General features: G+C 44.0%; 1 protein-coding gene across 4 annotated transcripts in view; it reads left to right on the plus strand.

Moving 5' to 3' along the window:
• The first annotated feature begins 2034 nt into the window (after positions 1–2034).
• Positions 2035–20651, plus strand: part of LOC119816741 (CDK5 regulatory subunit-associated protein 2-like) — a 96040-nt gene continuing 77423 nt past the window's right edge. For 3 of the 4 annotated variants that reach the window (XM_038333662.1, XM_038333664.1, XM_038333663.1), the window contains exons 1-3: positions 2035–2249; positions 10849–10916; positions 13334–13402. In XM_038333662.1, coding sequence (XP_038189590.1) covers positions 10881–10916; positions 13334–13402 — 105 coding nt within the window. In that variant the 5' untranslated portion in view covers positions 2035–2249; positions 10849–10880. Of the gene's footprint in view, positions 2250–10848; positions 10917–13333; positions 13403–20651 lie in introns of those variants that run through there. The other variant, XM_038333665.2, reaches the window with a different exon arrangement.

A 20651-nucleotide genomic window follows, 5' to 3' on the forward strand; every position in this document is an offset into this window, starting at 1 on the left:
TTTCAGGTTCACCAAAGGTTAAGCTTATAATCCACAAACATGGTCTTACTGAACAGGACAAGGGATTAATCAGAATGGGAACTTCCTATAGGTTCTTTGTAGTTCTCTACTCTGTTTTTGTATGTGGGAAAGCCAAAGTACTGACAGGGGAAGAATAAGTTGTAGTTAGAATGTAGGTCTAGTGCTGCAATCCTATCACAGCCACCTTGAAACATTTGCTTAAAGAATGAGTCTGGTGATCATAGCATTCAGTTCTGTGCTATCTGCACTAGACTTGATGTCTTCCTTTGATTTCTGCTTTGGTTTTTACATTTCTTACACATATAGTTTCTTGTGATCATATTCATCACCTCCCATTACATTCTCTTGTCCTGATGCACTCCTGATGACTCCTTTGTTCTTTCTAAGTCGTCTTTCTCCCACTTTCAAGTCCCAAGTGGCGAAACACTGAGTTTCATTAGAGTTGCTTGTCTAAGCATGGTTGGGGGTTATTCATTGGAGTATGTGTAACTTACCATGGAACCTGATGACACCTCCTCTCCCAGCAATAACAGATCTCACGTCTGAATTATAAATTCTAAGGTAGAAACAGTTCTGAAAACTTGGGGAATATTGCCTGTCTAAATCACTTAAGATGTTGGAGTTCAGAAGCATCTGGGCTCAAATCACAGCTCTGACTCTTGCCAGTTTGTAAAGAAGGAATATTTGGAGTTATGGGGAATGAGAATGAAGATGTGAACATATAGAATTATTACTGACAGATTTCCTAAAGATATCTTACGTCATCCTCACAAAAATCCTATAGGATAGGTACTAGCCCATTCTCACAGATTGAGCACTTATGCTTGTCAGTCAAGGTCACTCATTTCGTCCCCCAGAACCACAGAATACAGCAGGTAAAAGACTCACCCTATAAGTCTGGAGTTAGTGATGTCCAGTACAAAAAGCCTTGTAACTGCAGAGTCCCCAGCCAAAAAAACAGCAGGATGATCTGCTCTACAGTTAGCAACCACTTTTCCATATCCATGTATACTCCCCATTCCTTTCCCCCTCTGCTTCCTTCTTTCCTGGCTCTTGTTCTCTCTCTCCCTCCCTCCCTCCCTCCCTCCCTCCCTCCCTCCCTCCCTCCCTCTCTCTCTCTCTCTCTCTCTCTCTCTCTCTCTCTCTCTCTCTCTCTCTCTCTCTCTCCCTCCCTCCCTCCCTTCCCTCCCTCCCTTCCCTCCATCCCTCCCTCCCTCCCTCCCTCCCTCCTCCCTCTTCCTCCTCCCTCTCCATCCTTACTCCCTCTCCCCACTTCCCATTCCTCAGGGCACAGAATGATTTTTTCTCAGAATATCTTCATTCTGTTAAAGAAGGTTTAAAAAAAATGGTTCCAGCGAACCCAGATCTGGATTCAAGGAGCTAAGGATCTGGTTTTAGTGGATAGTAAAATTATTTATTACTTTGGGCAAGTTATATCTTCTCTCTGGGTCTCAGTTTACTGACTGTTGGTACATGAGTCCTAATGGTAATTAAATTTACTGAAAGCTGTGACATGAAGTATGGGTGATACAGGTATGAGGCTTCAAACTCAACCTGTAAATTACTTTACACTAGCTACTAGTGCTCCACGGGTGTTATTTATCTCAAATCGAGGCAGAATTCAGTTATCTCAGTTTTAACATGAGGCAAAAGCCTTTTGGGGTAAAAGAACCAAGGCGCGGGGGGATGAGGGGGAGTCATGATTATAACAGCAAACAGAATTAGATACTATGAGATGTCCCACCTCCCGCTTACATTTAATGACGTGGGCGGAGTTTTACCCTCAACAAATATGGTTCCTACCTTGGCTTCGGCCCGAGTGCCCTCACACTCAAAAAAATGGCGGCCGACCTCTCCTCTCTTAGTATTACAGGTTCGGGCGAGCGGTTCTGCCCTGAGTTAATATGGCGCCCACTCACGCTTCCCTTCCCGGTTTCAGGCCTGTGCAGGGCGGCTTCACCACCCGTGCCAGCTGACCCCGCCTGGTTTCCGTAGGAAGACGCGGAGGAAAGATGGCGGCGGCTGCGGTTTGAATTCCAGCCGCGCCGCTAGACTGAGAACGAGAGCTGGGTTGGAAGGGGCGGGACCTGGGCAGCCCAGCGCGTCGCGACAGCTCGGAGAACCAGTGGCGCCGCCGCCGCACACACCAGTGCCACTGTCTCCGTGTTCATGATGGACTCGGGGATGGAAGAGGACGTCACCCTGCCTGGGACCCTCAGCCGTTGCAGGTGTGGCCCTGGCTTTGGGGTTCGTGGTAACTGGGTTGGGGTTCCTATTGATGGTGGTTCTCTCCCTTGAGGCCCGTGTGTGTTGGAACCTGAGGGTGTCCAGCCAGCTCCACATTCGTCTGTGGTATTCTGGAATATACTCTGAGAAAATGTGTGGAATGTAAGGGACTTTTAGAAAGAGTGGGAGGAGATGGGCCTAATTGGGATTTGTATTAGTAGAGGCTGGTTGGGACTGGGACCCGAGGGCACTTAGTGATTCGTTCTTGTCTGAGAATTTGCATTCACTATGGGAAGTGAGTTGGTATTTTAGACTTTCTAAGGGTGCACACAGTAGCCACCCAGGACAGAGGCATCATCACTGCAGGAGTTAAGAGCCTTGGCTGGAGATGGACAGAACTGGATTCAAGTCCAGCCCATCAATTGACTATGTGGGTGACCTTGGTAAAGGACTTCTGCTCTGCTCTGTAAAATGGTAATAGGCACATATGCATGCCCTCACCAGAATTGAATGAGATGAAAAGAAACAATGGCTGCCTAGCAGTTGTCTTGGCAAGGCTAGCAGCTGACACAACAATGTTGAAAAGCATGATCTGTGTTGCCATCACTACCACTACTACAAGTTGTGTCTTCTGTCAAGCCCTTGGGTCCAGAAATTAGATTACTTTGGATATTTGGAATGGGTTGTTGGCATGAGAACTAACCTAGCGCAGTGTGTAACTCAGTGGATCTGCTAATACTCTTTCATCCCCCTGCCTTGACAGGGGAGATGCTGCATTCATTTCTGGTAATTTGCCTCCTAATCCACTCTAGGCCCTCCAGGCAACTTGCCATGTTCAGGATGAAGTTCTGTAATGTGGCTTTCTAGTTTCTTCATAGCCTGCTGCATCTGCCTCTAGCTTCCCCTCTCTCTGGTTCCCAACTCTGTCTCTCCCCCAAACTCTTTGCCCTATGCCTGCTTGTTAATTTCTGTGTGAGGAATGATTGCTATGTTGTTTCTTGCTGCCTTAGCTGCCCTTCCTACACCTTTTGCCTTATTAATACCCCTGCTCCACTGCTAGGAAACCCTCACTGATATTCCCCTCCTTGAGTGGGCTATCTGTACTGTTCCAGCTACTCTCACCTGTCTCTGTCTGAACCTTGTTGACAGTCATCAGCAGTCCAATAGAAATATGACCTATGGTGTATATTTAATTAAAAACTGTCATGTAAGCCTGGCATAGTACTGCTCACCTTTTTTCCTAGCACTCAGGAGGCAGAAGCAGGTGGATCTCAGAGTTCAAGTCCAGCTTGGTCTACAGAGCAAGTTCCAGTATATGCAAGGCTACACAGAGAAACCCTGTCTCAAAACAGAAACAACAACCACAACTTTGTAGTATTCACAATTAAAAAGAAGAAAAAGAAACAAATGAAATTCCTTTCTTTGTGGTGCTGGAGTTTGAAGGCAGGGTCTCACATGTGCTCAGCAAGTTCTTTACCACCAAACAGCTTTGGAAATAGGTGAATTAATAATATACTTTATGTAGTTTAATATTTCCGTATATTGTTCTAGCAGAATCTGTAGAAAAACTTGTTGATGGTGTATTTTACAATTTTCAATCTTACTGTTTGTCATCTGGCATGAAATTATACACTTTGTTTCCTTCTCAGTTTGGACAAACTGCATTTCAATTTATAGTTAATGACTTGTGTATTGGACAGTGCAGGTGTTGACTTTTAACATATGGTCAGCACCAGATGAGATGGAGACCTATTTTAGAACAGGAACTAGTTTTGTTCATATTAGCAACCCCACTTCCTAGCCTAGTGTCTGGTATACAATGGGAGCAGAATGACATTTATTAAGTAACTGAGTGAAAACTGATTCTTTGAGGGGCTGCTTTTGTCCATGTTACCTTTGGGACCCCTGAAGCACAGAGAACTGAAAAGAATGGTCTGAGGTCACATGATAAATCAGGATGTAAATCTAAGCTTCCTGACTCTAAGCCTGCTCTGTCTTCTGGTTAGTCTAAACTAATCAAACTGGGTATTCCAGGGTTCTTGTAGGCCTTCTAGTTAATCTAAACTAATCAAATTGGGTATTCTGGGGCTCTTGCAGACCTGGTTAGTCTAAACTAATCAAACTGGGTATTCCGGGGTTCTAGCTGACCTTCTGGTTAGTCTAAATTATTCAAACTGAGTATTCAGGGGCTCTTTCAGGTCTTCTGGCACTGAACTCGCCTTTCAAGAGAATCAGGTATATTATGGGAGGGATGGATCTCCATTAGGTGACCACAACAGGAGAAAATAGTTCCTGTAGCATGAATTCTAATTGGTATTAATAATAAAAATCCAGAGTCAGTTACAGGGGTTAATGCTGAAGATCAGAGTAGTAGAGAGGGCAGCTACTAGAGAGTTCTTTCACCTCTACCAGTGCCCAGACAGAAGGGTGGTCCTGCCCTCAGACTGCATCTCCAGACTCCATTTGTCTCCACTAAACCTCAGACTGCACTGAGTTCCTGTCTCCTTCGCCTTATATTCCTCTCTCCACCCAGCCATATCTCTCCTGTCTCTACCTCCCTAGTGTTGGGATTAAAGGTGTGGGATACCAAGTGATGGGAGCAGCTTTGTGTGAGCTCTTTTTCTCTCTTTTAGACAGATTCAGACTTTGTGCCCAGGGTTGTCTTGATCTAACAGAGATCCCTCTGCTTCTGTCTCTAGAGTCCTGGGATTAAAGGTGTGTGCCACCACTACCAGGCCTCTAGTGGCTTAGTTCTGTACTCTGATCTTCAGGCAAGCTTTATTTGTTAAAACATAAAATGTTACTACAAGTTCCCAGGATAAAACCATAGCTTTTCATTTTAATATGTTGCTTTCTGAGCACCTTTCTCTTTGTAATTTGCAAACCCCATGTTTACAGCCAAAACTGAGGCCAGTTTTTCTGTGAACTTTTGTTTCAATAGGTTCAGGGTACACTATTTGCTTTGAACCTAATCCTTCTGTGTGTTTCAAAAGCGTTATCCTTGTGTAATTTGGACCTAGGGATCCAGCCCCAGTTAAGAAATTTACTCAGGAGGCAGAAGCAGGCAGATCTCTGTGAGTTCGAGGCCAGCCTGGTCTACAAGAGCTAGTTCCAGGACAGGCTCCAAAAGTACAGAGAAACCCTGTCTCAAAAAAAAAACAAAAATAAAAATTAAAAAAGAGAGAAATTTACATCTTTTTATGTAGAAAGTTCCTGTGTTTGGTAGTCAGTATGTTAACACAGATACAGATGGCAGTATAAACCCTCATTGAGCCACTTACTAGTTATGCTGCTTTGACCAAGTCACTTATCTTACAAGCCTCAGTTTTACTTTGTTGCTAACTTATTTTACTGATGGCCATGCAGATGAAGTAAGAGTGTACATACTAAGCACCTGGCACCTCCTGGAGAAAATGTGAACTCCGTGTGTGTTCTTAAATTCCTACTGTTGGCAATACAGGGTCCTCAACACTGCAGCCCTCAGTTCATCTCTTTGTTTCATGCCAACTGTCTGACTGTGTTCAGCTGGAGTGTCCTGAGGCTTGAGGTCAAGCTTATTGCTCCAGCACGTGGCTATTAAGTACCTGCTGCCATATCACGAGCAGGCTGGAAGGAAATGTTTAGCCATAAGTGCAGTTTTATTTGGACCATCCTCATGGATGCCAGGAGAAAGGGTCTGAAAAGAGGACAGGGTGAAATTAGATGAGGACTCGTGGCAGCGGGAGGGCAAGCTTGGTTCCAGGGCATTCTTAACCTGCGAGGCTTGAGAACTGTGGTTCCTCAGTTGATAAAGGACCTAAGTTTGATCACCAGAACCTCCCTACCGAATGCTAGGAATGGTGATGTGTGCCAGAGGGCTGAGATCAGAGGATCCCTGGGGTTGGCAGATGAGCCTGTTTAGAATAATCTGCCAACCCCAGGCCCAAGAAAAAATACCCTGTTTTAAACAAAACAAAACAGCCAAGGCAGATGGCTCTCGAGGAATGATCCTCCAGATGAACTCACCTCCCGATGTCTCTGAACACTCGTGTGCATACATGACATATGCCCCCCATATGAACAGGTGCACATACATGAACATGTAGTTTTTATGTCATAAAGCTTACCCATTTAAAGAAATACAGAATATAAATGGTGTGTCAATATAACCATACTCCAAATTTAAAACATTTTCATTATTTGAAAAGAAACGTGTCCCTTAGCAGTCCTTCCTCATTTTCCTATTGTCACCCCAACTGCACTTCAGACCCCATGGTCCGCAGTTAAAATTTTTGAGTCTATAGATTTGCTTGCTCATATAAAAGGCACCTTACAGTGCACACTCTTTTGTGAGCTACACATTGCAGCATGCACCACTGCTTTTTCCCTTTTGAGTCAAATAATAGTCTGTTGTACCTATGGACCATGTATTGTTCATGCCAATGGATGTTGTTACTTTTTTCTGTCTATTATGAACATTGTTATGAACCTTTAATTGAATATGACTTTCGTTTGGACACGAGTTTTTTCTGGAACTATGGAGCTCCTGTTTCCACACAGGAGTAGAACTGCCAGGCTGTATGGGAACTCGTGCTTGTTATTTGAGGGAATGCCAAACACGTTTCAAAGATGGGTTGCCATTTTTCTCTCTCACCAGCAGTATTTTGCAGGTTCTGGGTTTTTTGTATTTCACCAGCAATTCTCATTGTCTTTTCTACAAATGTCATCATGGCAGGTGTGATATTATGTCACTATAGAACTGATACTTTAATGCCTGATGTTAGTGTATATTTTCTTATGTGATTCTTAACCATTTCTGTGTTTTCTTTGCTGACATGTCTTTTTTGCCCAGATTAAAAAATGTGAATTATTTGACCCCACAATTTCAGTTCTTCATATCTGCTCTAGAGGCATCCTCATACATGTACACAATGGGACCAGTGTACAGATATTCATACAGCATATTTTTAAAAGAGCTGCTTAGAAACAAGTTGAATTCCAGTTAGGAGGGGATCAAGTAAATACAAATCCTTTCAGAAGCACCTTTCAGACTGTATGCAATCCCCACTGTTGGCTCTTGAAAGTCAGCTTTCCAGATTACAGTCAGGCGTTTTAAAGTAGGACAGAACAGAGACGGTTTCAGGCAGTAAGGAATTCTTTATGGATCATTGCCAGTAGAATTTAAAATTTACTGCAGCAGAATGCTCTGTAGGGTTACAAATATGGTCAGAGACCCATGTGTACAGTTATTGAAACTGTAGGATGAATCTGTAGCTCTAGGAAGGGTGGTGTAGAGTATCACACTCAGTTTAAATGCATTGGTGTGTGTCCATCCATTTGTATTCCTTCATGGATCTTCCTCTGCCTGTTGCTCCCCACCGTGGTTTTTGACCTGGTGCTTTGCACATACTGGCTGACCAGAAAGCCCCCAGATGCACATGTTAGCACTGCTTCTACCATTGCTGTGGTTATAGGGATATGCCACCACAGCCGGCTTCTACATGGAGCTGTTTATGCATGTGCAGCAACAGTTTGCCCACTGAGCTGTCTCCCCAGCCTGCATTTGTCTTACTTTAAGCCAGAATATAAAGCTGTGGTTCTCTGTATTTAAATGCCCAGGAGAAGGCTAACAGGCACCTTGTTTCTGAAGTCACTGCATACCTCTTAGGGAGTGAGTGGGTTGGTAATCTCTAGTGAGAAGGAGCTTTAGGTATGTCTGATTTTCATATTTATGCATTTTTTCTCTAATTAAAATTCATGGCATACAGTGGAAAAGGATGTTCAGAGATAAACAACAGTGCACTTGTTCATGTGATTGTGTTTTCAGGGTGAGTCCAGTTCTGCCTGAGCGCTGATGGCACTGCCAGTAAAAAGCTTAGTTCCCTTTGGGTCTTCTAGTGTGAAAGACAGTTATTTCTGTCAACTAGAAACACAGAAAGAGATAGCTTCCTTCAGAAAGGCAATAAAATAAGTCAGGAGGATGAGGTAGAGAAGTGCACTCACTCTGGGGCCCAAGTCCTTCCTCTCCTGTCACATGGCAGATGCTCATCGGTTTATGAATGTTCACCCATTTATCCAGCAAAGAATGGTGGCCATGCCGTGTGATGAGGCTAGAAGACCCTTCCTCTCATTTATTCTTCACCATCCCTACTCCTGGTGTCAGGAAGCCATAGCAGTGAGGAGGTGCAAAGTGTTCGAAGTGAGATCAAGCCAGCATAGGCTTCCTAACTTTACTTTTGGAGGCTTTTAAAAGATATATATATATATAGCCGGGCGGTGGTGACGCACGCCTTTAATCACAGCACTCGGGAGGCAGAGGCAGACGGATCTCTGTGAGTTCAAGGCCAGCCTGGTCTACAAGAGCTAGTTCCAGGACAGGCTTCAAAGCCACAGAGAAACTCTGTCTCGAAAAACCAAAATAAATAAATAAATAAACAAAAAATAAAAGATATATATATATCACAACAAAAGAAGAAAAAGCAAAATTTAAAATAGCACCCATTCAAAAGATGGTGGTTGAATTTGATTTTAGTTTTAAAATTCAGGGTAGAAAATAGACTTTGTCCTTTTATTGATGTTTATTGGAAGAAATAGAAAATTAAGGTGAAGGAACATACATCTATTCCCTGTGAGTGATACTTTTGGTTCTTTGGAATATTTTCTTGGTGTTAGGTATTTGTATCCTCACGTTTCTCATGAAATTGTAGAATGACTTTGCATGTTATTTTTCATGATTGAAGCATGTTCTACTTAGGTTTCTCCAGTTATCTCCATAGCTGATCTACTTTAAGTGCTCATTTTCTTGGTGTTGGATTTTTGTATTTCCCGGTTTTTGCTTGGTGTGATCCTGATGGCCTTGTTTCAGTTCAAAGTTTGTTGATCAGGAATTTTCTGAGGTGGGACTTGTTCATAGAGTTAGAGGCAGGGAAAAAAGAACCCTGGAGTCATGCAGAGCTTTTTTTAAATCTTATTTTCATGTTGTATCATGGAGGCATTAAATATTGTCTTCGTCAGAGTAGCCATTGCTGTGATGAAAAACCATGACCAACGCAACTTCGGGGTCGGGGAAGGTTTATCTCACTTACACTTTCAGGTAACAGATCGTCAGTGAGGGAAGTCAGGGCAGGACTTCGAGTAGGACAGGAAACTGAAGGCGGAAGCTGACGTCTAGCCATGGAAGAGTGCTGCTTCCAGACTTGTTCCCCGTGGCTTCTTCAGCTTGCTTTGTTATATTACCCAGGGCCACCAGTGCAGGGATTCCACCACCCACATGGGATTGGACCCTTCCCCATAATCAGTAATTAAGAAAATGCCTTACAGCCTGATTTTATGGAAGCATTTCCTCAGTTGAGCTTCCCTCCTTTTAGATGACTCTAGCTTGTGTTAGGTTGACATAAGGTTAGCCAGCACGGACATAAAAGGCCAGGATTCTAGACTTGGTTCTTCACTTTGCTGCCACCTGACTATCAGAGGCACTGCAGTTATCCAGGCCTCAGGACTTTCCTTTAGAAAATGCATGCACCTTCAGGGAATTGGCAGTCGGAGCCAGGATAAATATTTTATAAATTATAAAGCACTGTATGTGTGAAGGTGGCAGTGATGTTCAGCTTTTGTTTCTGAAGCGCTATAACTATGATAGGCATCTTGCTAGGCACCATGTGCCTTGTTTATTTATTTTTTTTCTTTTTACTCTGTGAAATAGAATGCTGTGAGACTGGTAGAGGTAAAAACAGGACTTAGAATGGACTGCAGGGGCATGTCTGTTGTAGGTTACATTTCTGTCTCTGTTCCCAAATCCTCACAGACCTGCCTTAGACAGTTTGACAATGACAGTGTCTCAGAGCAGCGACTTGCATGTTTCTTTGATGTTCCTCAGAGTCTGAATTTGTGCCTGTATTAATTACTTTTCTATTGCTGTGATAAGACACCATGACCAAGGCAACTTATGGAGAAAAGAAGTTTGTGACTTACAGTGTTAGAAGGTTAGAGTCTGTGACCATCATGGTGGCGAGCATGGGAGCAGGCAGACAGGATACCTGAGCAGTATTTGAGAGCTTTTGTCTTGAGACAGCAGTCACTGGACTAAGAGAGGGAGATGGGGAATGGCATGGGCCTTTGAATCCCCAAAGCCTTCCCCAAGTGACATACGTCCATTAAAGCCATCCCTCCTAATCCTTCCCAAGCAGTTCCACTGATTGGGAACCAAGCATTTACATATATGGGCCTACTGGTGTCATTCTTGTTCAGACCACCATAATTTCTGATTTCTAGAGGTTTAACTTTTGCTTATGATGACCAGTTGATGATGTCTAACAGATAAAGTCAGACTCAAAAACCCAAGTGGCTTATAGCTGGCACAGTGCCTTCCTTCTCTTAGTACATACTTATAGGTTAAAAAGGTAAGTGACCATGACTATCACTCAGATGTGTGAATTAGAACTCAGCAGAGCTCTCAGCTCTAAAGCCTGAATTCTTAAAGTTCAGTGCTTACTGCCTCATGGGAGCTTAACACTGTCCTTCTTGACCACAGCCCAGTTACTGTTTCATGAGTTCTATGCTGTCTTACTGGTGTCTTTTGATCACATGCTAGATCATCTCTCATCCCACTGTGTTCTCTCCTAGTGACCTTCACCCTATTCTGCCAAGTGAGCTGGATGGTATCAGTGGCATTGCTGGCTTGGGAAATGGAGGTAAGTGTGCAAACCAAGAAAAAATGGGGAGTAGGCTAAGACTATGAGCATCCAAGGCCCAGAACCAACCTGAGTGTCCACAGTGGGCACTCAGCATTTTGTACATGTACTGATTTGCATCTAATCTTCTTCATAAACATGGATCAGAGCAGTCCTTAGAGTCGAATTTACTTCCTGTTAATGAATAGCTGCGGGGAGGCTGGTCCACCTTGGACACCAGGGTTCTGTTGGTTTCTACTGCTGAATGCTTGAGGCACAAGAAAGCAGCTGTCTGTCATTGTACCAGGGTTTTGTAGCAGGCTTCTGGCTGCGGTCTAGCCTCAGGAAGTAGCTGCTCAAACTGTCTGAGGTGTTCGTTTATAAATCGGCAACATGTTATGTTCATGCTGGATTATGGAAGACTGCATCCCACTGGATTATGCTAGTCTGTTTTTGCCTTCTGAATCATTTCTATTCTGGAAGAAGTGTGTGCCTTCGTGTCTGTGTAGGTAGTGCTAATAATTTTCCTTGCTGAATTTTTTTAGAGATCTTTTGACTCATGTTTTTTTTTTTTTTTTTTTCTCTTCTCTAATGTCAGGAGATAAATGCAAAAAGAAGCTTTTGGAGCAGACAGAATGAGAATAAGATTTATTTCTAGGGAATGATATAGCTTAATAGGCCATCCCCAGGTTTTTCTTTGGGACCCGTTGACTTTTACTTGAAACAAAACATTTGATAAGCTGAAAGTTGTGAAGCTTGCCTTTAATTCAGCCCAGCTGTACTTGTCTTCTTGCTAGAGTCTGGCCAAGCACTGGGATTCAGCTTGGAATGTCATTGCCTATAGACTGAGAACAGATAGATAAGTTACTCTGATAAACAATTTGATCCAGGTTGTCAACAGAGATGTGTTAGGTGCTGTGAGAAGGGTCGGGGAGGAGGGAAGTTAGATGAGCATTGGCTGAGAGACTGGACACTGGATCTGAGAGTTGGCATTGGCCTGAGGTAGTGGAAGGACGGCATGAGCTTCTCTAACAGGCATAGCTGAGCACCAGCTGAGGACAGAAGAGAAACCCTGTGCCCTTATTAGGGACATAGGAGTCTGCACTGTCTCTGCCCACAGTTGTCTGTGCCTGGGGTTTTCTGTTCTCTCCTCTGCCCACCACTGCCTGCTGGCAGCAGAAAACTCAGCTCAAAACTCACTACCTTCTTTGGCTTTCCTGGATTACTTAGCATCCTCCATCCTCTGAGCATTATATATATATTTGTTTTCATTATTTCCATTGGTCTCTTTCCTAGTATCTAAAAACAAATAGGTTCTCACCCATTAGCACTCATCCCATTCTGGCCAAACACCAGGACTCTGGGCTGGATTATCCCAGTTGTCCCCTGGCTGTTACGATTGTTTCTCTCCTGGACCCCTTAGAGTCTGTTCTCAGAGAGACAGCCAGAGGGAGCCTGAATCTGTTCATGTTGCTTTTGCTCAGTTCTCTAATCCGCGGTGCACTGATTTTGAGCCTGCAAGGGCAACCTTCACACTTAGATTTCTCTATCCCAAATCACCTTTTAGCATCGTATGTGGTCATCCAGTTTTGTCCCTTTTTCCTCTCTCTAGAAGGGCTCTATTTGATTCTTGTTATAGACAGACCCAGACAGCACAGGCCAGAAGCAACCTTTCAGCACAGCTTTGTCAGAGTGTGGGTTGTTCTGTCATTCTGACACACTAACCGTGTCATGATAGTTTCTTTTTCTCTGTTTTGCACACTTGCCGAGGCACCTCTTGTGTGTAGGATCACTGGCTCCCTCACTGTTGTTCTCCAGATCTCAGACTGGTGCTCGGGGCAGGGAAGGTGCGTGGTAAGTGTTTAATCAATGAAGGAAGCTCTGGAGAGCCTGAGTCCCAGCAAGGCCTGTGCTCACTCCGCAGCAGAGTTGGAGTTTCCTGCTGTTGCCTGCTTTAAAAAGGACACTTTTTGGATTATAGGTTCTGTGTTTATGAACTGCTTTATGAGGCTGTTCTCCTGCGGCAGCAGAGGTTGAGTAGCCATGACAGATTTTAGGTCGTGTGGCCTACAAGTCGCAGTCTTCATTGGTGTTTTAGGAAAGAGTTTGCCAGCTGTGCTGCCGAGTCAGTTTGGTTCTGTCTCAGTTACTGACATGTGAGGAGGAAGCACAGGTCAGGACTGTCTACTTTGTCACATGACCCATGTATTTCTGGGGTTCATCCCCTTGGAATATGTGGCTATATTACAATCAATGTAGGTATTTTGCCAATATTGAGAATGTGGTAATTACTGATTTGAATCTGTAAATGCCAGCAAGCAAAAAGTGCCTGTGGGTACACTGAGTGCTCTTCTGATTTTCTCTCCTGCTCTTGGCCCCTCTAGGGATGCTGGGCAGCCTGAATACACTAACGATTTTGTCTGCTTGCCTTTCTAAAGTGCTCCCAAACGTGTCAGAAGAAAAGGTCTGGCCTACCAGAAGCCTGGAACATGAAGGACTTTAAAAATGTAAGTGAAGAATCCAAATCATCCTCTTCTAAGAAGTCATGTCTGCTGTCACCATGTAACCAGACCAGGAGAGAACTGTTTCTTGAGAACTGTTTGAGTTATGCCAGAGGCGGGGGAGGGGTGATATAGGCCATGTGGTGGGGCTTTCGTGGCCTGGGCCTTATATGAGGGGGTGTTTACATGTCCACACAACCAGCCTTTCATAAAGGTTCTGCTAGGTTCTGACAGGTAATTGGTTTTTTTCTGGTGTCCTAAAGATGAGAGTGTTGCCGTATTATTCAGTGAAGTGTAGCTGGCACTATCATAGGTACATGATTTATAAGTCCTCCTTGGTTTTTGCTGCAACTCATGAGGTATTTTCTATTAGCAATTTTACAAAGGAGTTCTCAGAATAGGAGAAACTGATTTATGGTCAGATAGTAAATTCATAAGAGGCAGAACAGGGATTTAGATTCACTTTTTAGAAAATGAGTAATTTTTTAAGGTTAATTTAATCTTACTTTAGAGTGTGTGGTATGTGTATGCTGTGTTGTGTAGTGCATGCATGTTGAGTATGCTAATGTGTGTGTCTGTGTGGTTGTATGTCAAGGCCAGAGCAAGATGGCAGTTATTTTCCTCTGTCACTGTCTGCCTTATTCCCTTGAGACTGAACTTTTGCAGCTGGGCTGGCAGGTTGAGTGGCTGGCCAGCAAAATCCGAGGATTTTAAGTTGGGTCATCTCTGCTCCTCCCAGTGCTGGGCTCATCATAGGCATGCTTGGCCTGCCCAGGTTTGTTTGTTTGGTTTTTTGTTTGTTTTTCTTTCTTTTTAAGCGACTGCTGGGAATTTAGATTCAGGTCCTGATGCCTGCTTAACAGGAGCTCCACTGCCTGAGTTCACTTAAGCATTGTTGTTCTGCTGCATTGCCCCTCCCCTTTCATTTTGTAGACTTTGCGGCTGGTGAATGGAGCATGGGTAGCCTGTACCCACTGCTGTGTTGTAATTGCCATGGAATGGATTACTGGTGACAGGTTTGGCATTGATGCTCAGTGACTTCCAACATTGTTACCTTTCATTTGTTAGCAGAGGGGGTTGTTGCCAAGTAACAGGAAACTAAGGTTATTTTCCAAATTCCAATTCTCTTTAACAAGTTACCTGCTCAACACTCTCATTCATCATGGGAAGAATTAGACTCTTCTTCATTTGTAACCAAATGAAATCCATACTATGCAAGACACAGGAGATATTTGTCAGCGAGAAGATGGCGGAAGGACGCCTACAATTATTTCTTTCTCTCCCCAGTTGTCTCTGCAGAACAGAGTGGTGCTGTCTCTGGATTTAATTTAGCATACTCATTACTGCTAATAGTTGTCTGCAAACCACCAGTGACCAATTGAAGAAATGGCTTGTCAGATCTCTAATGGAAACAAGTCATTTTTGAGCTTAGAGTTGTTATAATTTCAGCTGTACATGCGCTGTTACGCTGTGGGTCTGGGAGCTGAACTGAATGGGATCTGATTGTTTTACATCGTGTATAATTAAAATATGCTCTCCTGTTAAAGGCTTGTTCCTCTTTGACTGTAAGAGTAATAATAACTGCTGTTTATTAGGCTCTGGCTCCAAACTTGGCACTTTAAATATGAAGTTCCTCATAATATTGGAGCAACTTTGCAAAATCAACAGTTATTATTTATTATTGAAGAACATGGTTTTAAATTTCATTATCCGATGAGGGAATTTAACAGCATTGTATAATTTTGGCTTCACACCTGTCTTTTATACCCTAAACAATCCTGCCTACCCTATTTAAGATACATAAGCGATACCGAGGCTTGGGGGTGTGGTGGGGTTCTCAAAGGACCTTACTAAGGACCACAGCTTCTCCACATAGACTGTCTCTTGATGCCTTTTTGCTGGTGACTTTTGGCCAGCGGCTTAGCCTCCCTCTCTTTCTTCTCCTTTCAGATGGGCTGTTAGGAGGATGATGCCTCTGTCATTGAGTACATCCATGTGTCAGATGGCCCTCCTTCTCCTTCTCGTCTTATTACTGTTATTTTTCCCAACTCTGCCTTGTGATTGAAGTTTCTCTTGCTCAGACTGTTCTTGATGGCCAAAATCTCATTTTTCTGGAAGGTGAAGGAGAGCTTTCTATGCCAATATGTTTTAGAATTTATGTTTTTCCTTTATGACTGTGGTCCTTTGGCTGCTGTTAGGTTTTTATGGCATTAATATTTTTTATTGTAGCATTTTTCGAGAGGAAATTTTGCAGCTGAAGTTGAAATGACCATCCTGTTCTCACTGTCTCCCTTGCAGGTCTTTATAAGTCACTGAAAAATTTCATTTGGTCTGAGCTACATTTTGTGGTGGCACTCTGGGCTTTCTGGGAGATGCCTCTAGGAAAAGAACTTGGCATCTAAAGTGAGATTTAAAGGGACATGCATATGAAAGAGAGGCAGAATCATTTTGAGTTAAAAGGGAGACTCCTGCTTTTCTTGTTCTAGTCTTGGGTGACTACTGTGTGAGCATCAGCAGGTGCATTTATCTAGGGTTTAGTGAGACATTGATCTGCTTGTGCTTCTCTCAGAGTTTATCTGTTCAGTACACAGTTTTGATGGAGGATTCCCATTGGCTAATAAACAAACTGCCTGGCTCATTTAATGGGCCAGCCCTTAGGTGGATGGAATAGACAGAACAGGAAGAAGGAAGTGAGGTAGATGGCTCAGTCAGATGCCACACCTCTCCTAAGTTAGGCAGACTGCCGTGCCTCTCCTCAGTGAGATGCGATGAAGCCAGCCACCAGGTCAGATGTGCTGAATCTTTCTCGGTAAGACACCATTCGTGGTGTTACACAGATTATTCGATATGGGTTAGTCAAGATGTGAGTAAGAGGCTGAAACTAATGGGTCAGGCAGTGTTTAACAGAATACAACTTGTGTGTTGTTATTTCGGGGCATAAGCTAGCCAGTTGCTGGGAGCCTGGTGGCGGGAAGCCGGCCCGCAGCTCCACACTACACAGCTTCACATAAGCAAGCCAGGTTGTCTGTCAGGTTGTGGAATCTGCAGTGGTTTCTTGTCCTGGCAAGTTTCCCTGTTATGATCTTACTGGAAAGATGGACAGGAAGATAGTTTGGTGATGCAGTGAGTGCATAAGCATAAGGTGCTGTGTGGGCACTGTAGATACCAGGGACAGATAGCAGTTGAGTAAGTGACCTGGGCTTGGAGAATACTATGAATTTAAAGATACATATACAGCTTTGAGAGAGCATGTTAATAAAGTCAGGAAAGTGTGAGAATGTATTTTCAGAATGAGGCTATCTCAAGGAAATATAGCCTAGAAGTAGGAAGGCAGAATGTTTCTTGACTGTTACACTGCTGACTTTTTCTTCAAGGTGAAAGGGGACCAGTGATAGACAGGGATGTAAGTGGCCAGAAACTGTGCTTTTAAAAGATTACCCAACACTGTGAATGTAAGGTGTAGAGTTTTGTGGGGGACAAGGGTAGTGGCAAGGTTAAAGGGTTAAAGGAGACCTGAGAGGACAGGTACAGAAGGAGCAGGGCCAGACCCTAGGGTATGGAAGAGATAAATGCAGAGTGGGTACCAGGCTTAGAAGCCAGAGATGTGGAGAGTACAGTCGAATCATGAGCTGAGAGATATGGAGAGTGAGGTCAGAACATGGGGTGAGGAGGGAGGATGTGGAGAGTGAGGTCTTCTCATAGAGGCCAGAGATGCAGAGAGTGGGTGGGAGCACAAGCAGAGAGATGAGTGGAGAGCGGGATCGCAGCAGGAGCAGAGAGATGCAGAGAGCGAGGCAGGAGCACCAGAAGAGATATGCAGAGAGCGGGTGGGAGCACCAGAAGAGAGATGCAGAGAGTGGGTGGGAGCACCAGAAGAGAGATGCAGAGAGTGGGTGGGAGCACCAGAAGAGAGATGCAGAGAGTGGGTGGGAGCACCAGAAGAGAGATGCAGAGAGTGGGTGGCACACCAGAAGAGAGATGCAGAGAGTGGGTGGGAGCCTCAAAAGAGAGATGCAGAGAGCGGGTGGGAGCATCAAAAGAGAGATGCAGAGAGCGGGTGGGAGCATCAGAAGAGAGATGAGTGGAGAGCGTGGTCATAGCTGTACAGCTAGAGGACCTCTGGTCATTTGACAAGCCAGGGGCTGCAAACCCAGAGACTTTGATCCCTGCCATTCTGGCACAAGGTCTTCCTGATTGTTTCATGGTATTGTAGAAAAACTGATGTGAAAACCAGGTTCCTTCATTTGTGTACTGAAACTGGTACCTGGTCACATGCTGTCTGTATTGATGGGTGATAAAGTCAGCTGTACACATGAAAGCCCTTAGGCGAGAAGTCAGCAAAGAAATTTAGTTTACTGAAAGCCTGACTTTGGCTTCCCAGATGTTGTATACTAGGGTCTTTGGATCAAACAGGACTTGGTGAAGTCAGCATTTTGTGAAGGCCTGTGTTTGTCTGCTGGGACCTGGACTAGACATATTGTCCCTTAAAAAAATGATTATGGCCAGGGGTGGTGAGGCACACTCTTAATCCCAGTACTTGGGAGGCAGAAGCAGGTGGGTTTCTGTGAGTTTGTGGCCAGCATCGTCTACAAGAGCTAGTTTCATGATAGGCCCCAAAGCTACAGAGAAGCCCTGTCTCTGAAAACTGGAACAAAAAAGAAGAAAAAAAAAGGATTATGGATGAGTGAGGAAGACCCTACATCTGGTTTGCATAGAATAGTTCACCTCTAGGTTTTGGCAGAGAGTGGCAGGAGTAGTTTGCGTTTCAGTTGTTTGTCATGAAAGCATCAGAGAGGGACGTGTATTCCACTGGGTGTGTTGGACCATAATTTTCTCTGATAAGACCTTCTGGTTTCTCATTTATAGTAGTTACATATGAGACAGTACAGTATCCTTTGTGCATATTGTCCTTTTATATTTGTTTAATTTTTCTTGGGGGGATGAATGACTGGAAATGAGAGTTCTGGATGCCCAAGCTTTAAATCAAAATCACATGCAGCCAACAATAGACCCCAGAGTAGGCCCGACTTCCACTTGTGTCTTCTCAAGGAATTGGAAGAAACTGGGTACTGAGGTTGAAAGTTGCTTTTCCTCATACTGATCTCCTTGAGGTACTGGAGTCCCTTGGTCTAAACCCTTATTTCTACTTGTTGAAAAGTTTGGCCTCAGCTGACACAGTTGGTCAGATTTGAGTGGCTAATCTGATTGGCAGGGTTCCTATCTTGAAAGTTGCCTCGTAATACCTGTGCTACAGGTCATTTGTCACTGGGGAGCAGCCCCCTTGTCCTTCACCCCATGTCTGCAGCCTGACAGCTTAAAATCCATGGGACCAGCATGGATTTATGGTGACAAAACATCGGTTTTCCGTCTCATTTGTTGACTACCGACTGGAGGTCCCATATGGGTGACTTCCAGAATGTCCTGTGAAAGTGAAGCCAGTGAGGTATTTCAGGGTTGTGTAGCAGTTTTTGAGCCCTGGTATAGGAAGAACCTAGCATGATGTCCAGACTGCTGAAGTCTGCCGTAAGGTGAGGGTTGCTATCCACTGCCTTACGTTCTGCATACCAGATTCTATTTTCTGCTGGTCCCCTTGTGTTTCCTTGACCTTGGAATAAAGTTTCTAAGTTCTGGCCATGGCCCTCGAGGTCCTGCCCAATGTGATGGTCAGTTCCTTGATTCTTGGTGTTCAGCATGTTCTTGTCTCTGTGTCCCACAGTGCTCCATCCCACAAACTGCTTTTTACCACCACACCCAGCTTCTTCCCGTGTCAGGGGCCGTCACAGCTGCTCCACACTGGCCTAGGACACTGTGTCTCCCTTTTCTTGCTTGTCTGGACCTTCATGTCTAAATTTTAGTTTGAATTGGTTAGAAAGGTTATCCCTAATGCTGTGTCCCAGTTCTGTGTTTTATCTCCTAGCAATCCCTCAGCCTCCTGTCTTTGCATATTTGCTAACATGTATCACTTTCTGTCTTGTACTAAACATTGAACCAAATAAAATAGTAGACTTTTAGCAGGCATATGTTGATTGAATGAGTAGCTGCATGACATACTGAACCACTAGATTTTGATTGCTTCTTCTGTAAAATGGGAAACTTAGTATTTATCTAATAAACTTGTGGTGAACACAGTGCCTCGCATTTAGGTCTTCAACAAATGGTTTCTCTATGGTAGTTATTAATAAAATGAATGGAGATAGCACAGCTAGAGGGAGACAGATTGTAATGAGGATGGAGCATGTAAATGTGACTTTTTCCAGAGTGACAGGAAAAAGAGCAGAAACGAAACCGAGATGAGTCTAAGAGTGGGAAGATTTTGAGCAAGGCAGCAGCAGAAGAACCTGCTAGGATCCAGACAGGTGAAAGCAGCCAAGCCTAGGGCATGCAGGGCGAGGTCTCAGCCATTCTCTGTGGACTTACCTGTATGACATGGGTCTTTGCAGTATCCAGGAGTCAGTTTTGGCTTTTCACTGCTAATTGTTGGGCACAGACATTTGTGGAGTGGCAAGGCCTAGATTGAGCCTTCTGAGTTCCCATACTCCTGCATGTCCTGGCCGTGCTCTCCAAAAACCTGGCCAGATGGTTGGCTGGGCAGTCTAAATTTCTACAATCTTTGTGAAGGCCATTTGGAAAGATATTTTGATAGTTATAAAATTAAAATTACTCTTGAGCCCAATAATCCATTTTGGGGAAATTTATCCTAAACAACCAACCCACTGGAAGGGAAAGAAAAAGAAGTCCCTGTTCATGAAGCTATTTCTTGCCACATTGTGAAAAATTGGGAACAAGGGAAATTATATTTTACATTTGCCGTCTCTGACTCTTTGGCCCAAGTTTGTTTTGAGGCTATTTCATAAACGAGGAAGCGGCGTTTGCAAAGATGTAATGACTTGCCTGTGAACCTGGTTTGAGTTTAGACCTTACCTTCCAGATTGTAAAGCCTTTACCACAGCACACTGAAACCATGAATGCTCAGTAGAGTAAAGCTGATTCTCACTGATGTCACCGAAACTTAATACTGTCTCTGTGTGGGGGGGGGGGGGACACACACATGTTTGTGTGTATCTGTAGTGATGAGCTGCGAGCAGGCCTGCTTTTCATCTCGCCTGGATCCCGCACGGCTTGCCTTACACCTGAAATAACACACAAATTGTATTCATTTAAATACTGCCTGGCCCATTTGTTTCAGCGTCTTATTGTCTAATTCTCACATCTTGATTAACCCAGTTTTAGTAATCTGTGCAGCACTACGAGGGTG

The sequence above is a fragment of the Arvicola amphibius genome, chromosome 6 (assembly GCF_903992535.2).
Source record: "Arvicola amphibius chromosome 6, mArvAmp1.2, whole genome shotgun sequence".
Classification (NCBI taxonomy): Eukaryota; Metazoa; Chordata; class Mammalia; order Rodentia; family Cricetidae; genus Arvicola; species Arvicola amphibius.